Raw genomic sequence first — 1,511 nt, 5'->3', positions numbered from 1 at the left:
TGAGAGGACTTTTCATTTACTCCCAGTTAAGATTGATGTCATAAATGGGTTTTGCCGTGTGTGTGTAGCGGTCTTGTTTTGTGTGCTGCTCTTGCTGAAGGAGAAGAGAGTTGTTGAGGTGAGGTGGAGATTTTCACTTTCCATGTGTTGTATAACAACAGGAAAGTGAGCGTGTAACTGATGGTGGGAACCTTGTCATTCCTTGTCACCTTGTCACTCTTCCTCTGTGCCAGTAAAGATCCGAACTTCTGCCTTCCCTGTCTTCTCTTCAAGTTAATTGAGGAAGCCAGCGCAGCTGACAAGGATCTTCATTGTCTCTCCTTTTTTTGTATAATACAGCAGATTTATTTTCTGATTCCTTGTTCCCCTTAATGACACTGTCCCCATAATACAGTTGTTTCTCACTTGCATTTTATTCTGTTTTCCTTTTATAGGTGCTTATGCACCACACGCAACCACGAGGCCAACAGGGGCTACATCAAGAGGTAATTCCAATCTCTTCCTCTCCTGTTGGCAGTCTAATTAGCAGTATCCTCCTCTGTTTCCACAGTAGTGTGGACCAACAAGCCATTCCGAGCACAGCAAATGTTAATGGTACCAGAGTGCTAGGCCTGAGAAGTAGAAGGGGGAAACTCAATGATTTTGGAAGCAGCAGAAGGGTGTGCGTGCATGCAAGCAGAAATCGTACATGTATTTCTGCACCAGATCTTTCTCATGTTTTACTTATGCATTCTAGCAGATATCTGGTATTTCAGCAAGGCTCCTCACCATACAATACCTTAGGCCGTGGGCTTATGTGACACTAAAGACCAGTTAATCATGTCTTGTATCTGGTCTTGTGTTAATTCAGCTAATGGCGTTATAAAAAAGGCATAAACTACAAAGTGTACAATAACTTTGTGGTTGGCTCCTATCACGCCTTTAATTATTCAGTTTTCAGTGGAATTGAGTCCGGCCAGGCACGGGGTGTGTCAGCTGATGGGGCTCCCACCAATGGGGTGTTTGTCAAGTTTGTGCAGTAGGCTACTTGATGTACAGTTTTTGCAAAGGAAGATGCTTTTGTACAGCTTTGATCATGCAACCTGAGTACTTAATTTTGTTACTTCGTGTTTTACATCAAAGAAGGAAAAGTGCAGCTGTTTATAGGCACTTGGTCTCTAAATAGACCTACCCCTGAATATAGTCAAAAAGAGTGGGGATGTCACCACCGTCATTAATCCCAATCAGCAGGGAAGATAAAGTTAGCTCCGTTCTCTTCCTCCTCCTGCATTGTCACCAGAATTGTGTACTGAATTTCAGTCCGCTTCCTATGGGAAATGCTACAGAAGCAAAGGGGTCATATATGGGTCAGTTAATGTATAGAATATAATTACCAGTGATCATATATAAAGTGGAAACAAAAAAGTCTGGGTACTAATTGCAAAAGTTACTTTGAAATTCCAAAAATACTTGGAAGAAGTAAATTCCTCTGCTTAGCTTGGGTAGAGCAGAGAGCTGGAGCTTGTTGAACC

The 1,511-nt window shown here is 42.2% G+C and overlaps 1 protein-coding gene across 1 annotated transcript in view; it reads left to right on the top strand.

Annotated features, from left to right (window-relative positions):
- Positions 1 to 1,511, top strand: part of LOC109323795 (deleted in malignant brain tumors 1 protein-like) — a 189,414-nt gene that overhangs the window by 25,084 nt on the left and 162,819 nt on the right. Inside the window, 1 exon segment of the mRNA XM_019555460.1 lies at positions 435 to 485. Within this exon segment, the coding sequence (XP_019411005.1) occupies positions 435 to 485 (51 nt within the window).

The sequence above is a fragment of the Crocodylus porosus genome, unplaced genomic scaffold, assembly GCF_001723895.1.
Source record: "Crocodylus porosus isolate Cpor-Errol unplaced genomic scaffold, CroPor_comp1, whole genome shotgun sequence".
In the NCBI taxonomy this organism is placed as follows: domain Eukaryota; kingdom Metazoa; phylum Chordata; order Crocodylia; family Crocodylidae; genus Crocodylus; species Crocodylus porosus.
This window is presented reverse-complemented; position numbering and strand designations above follow the sequence as displayed.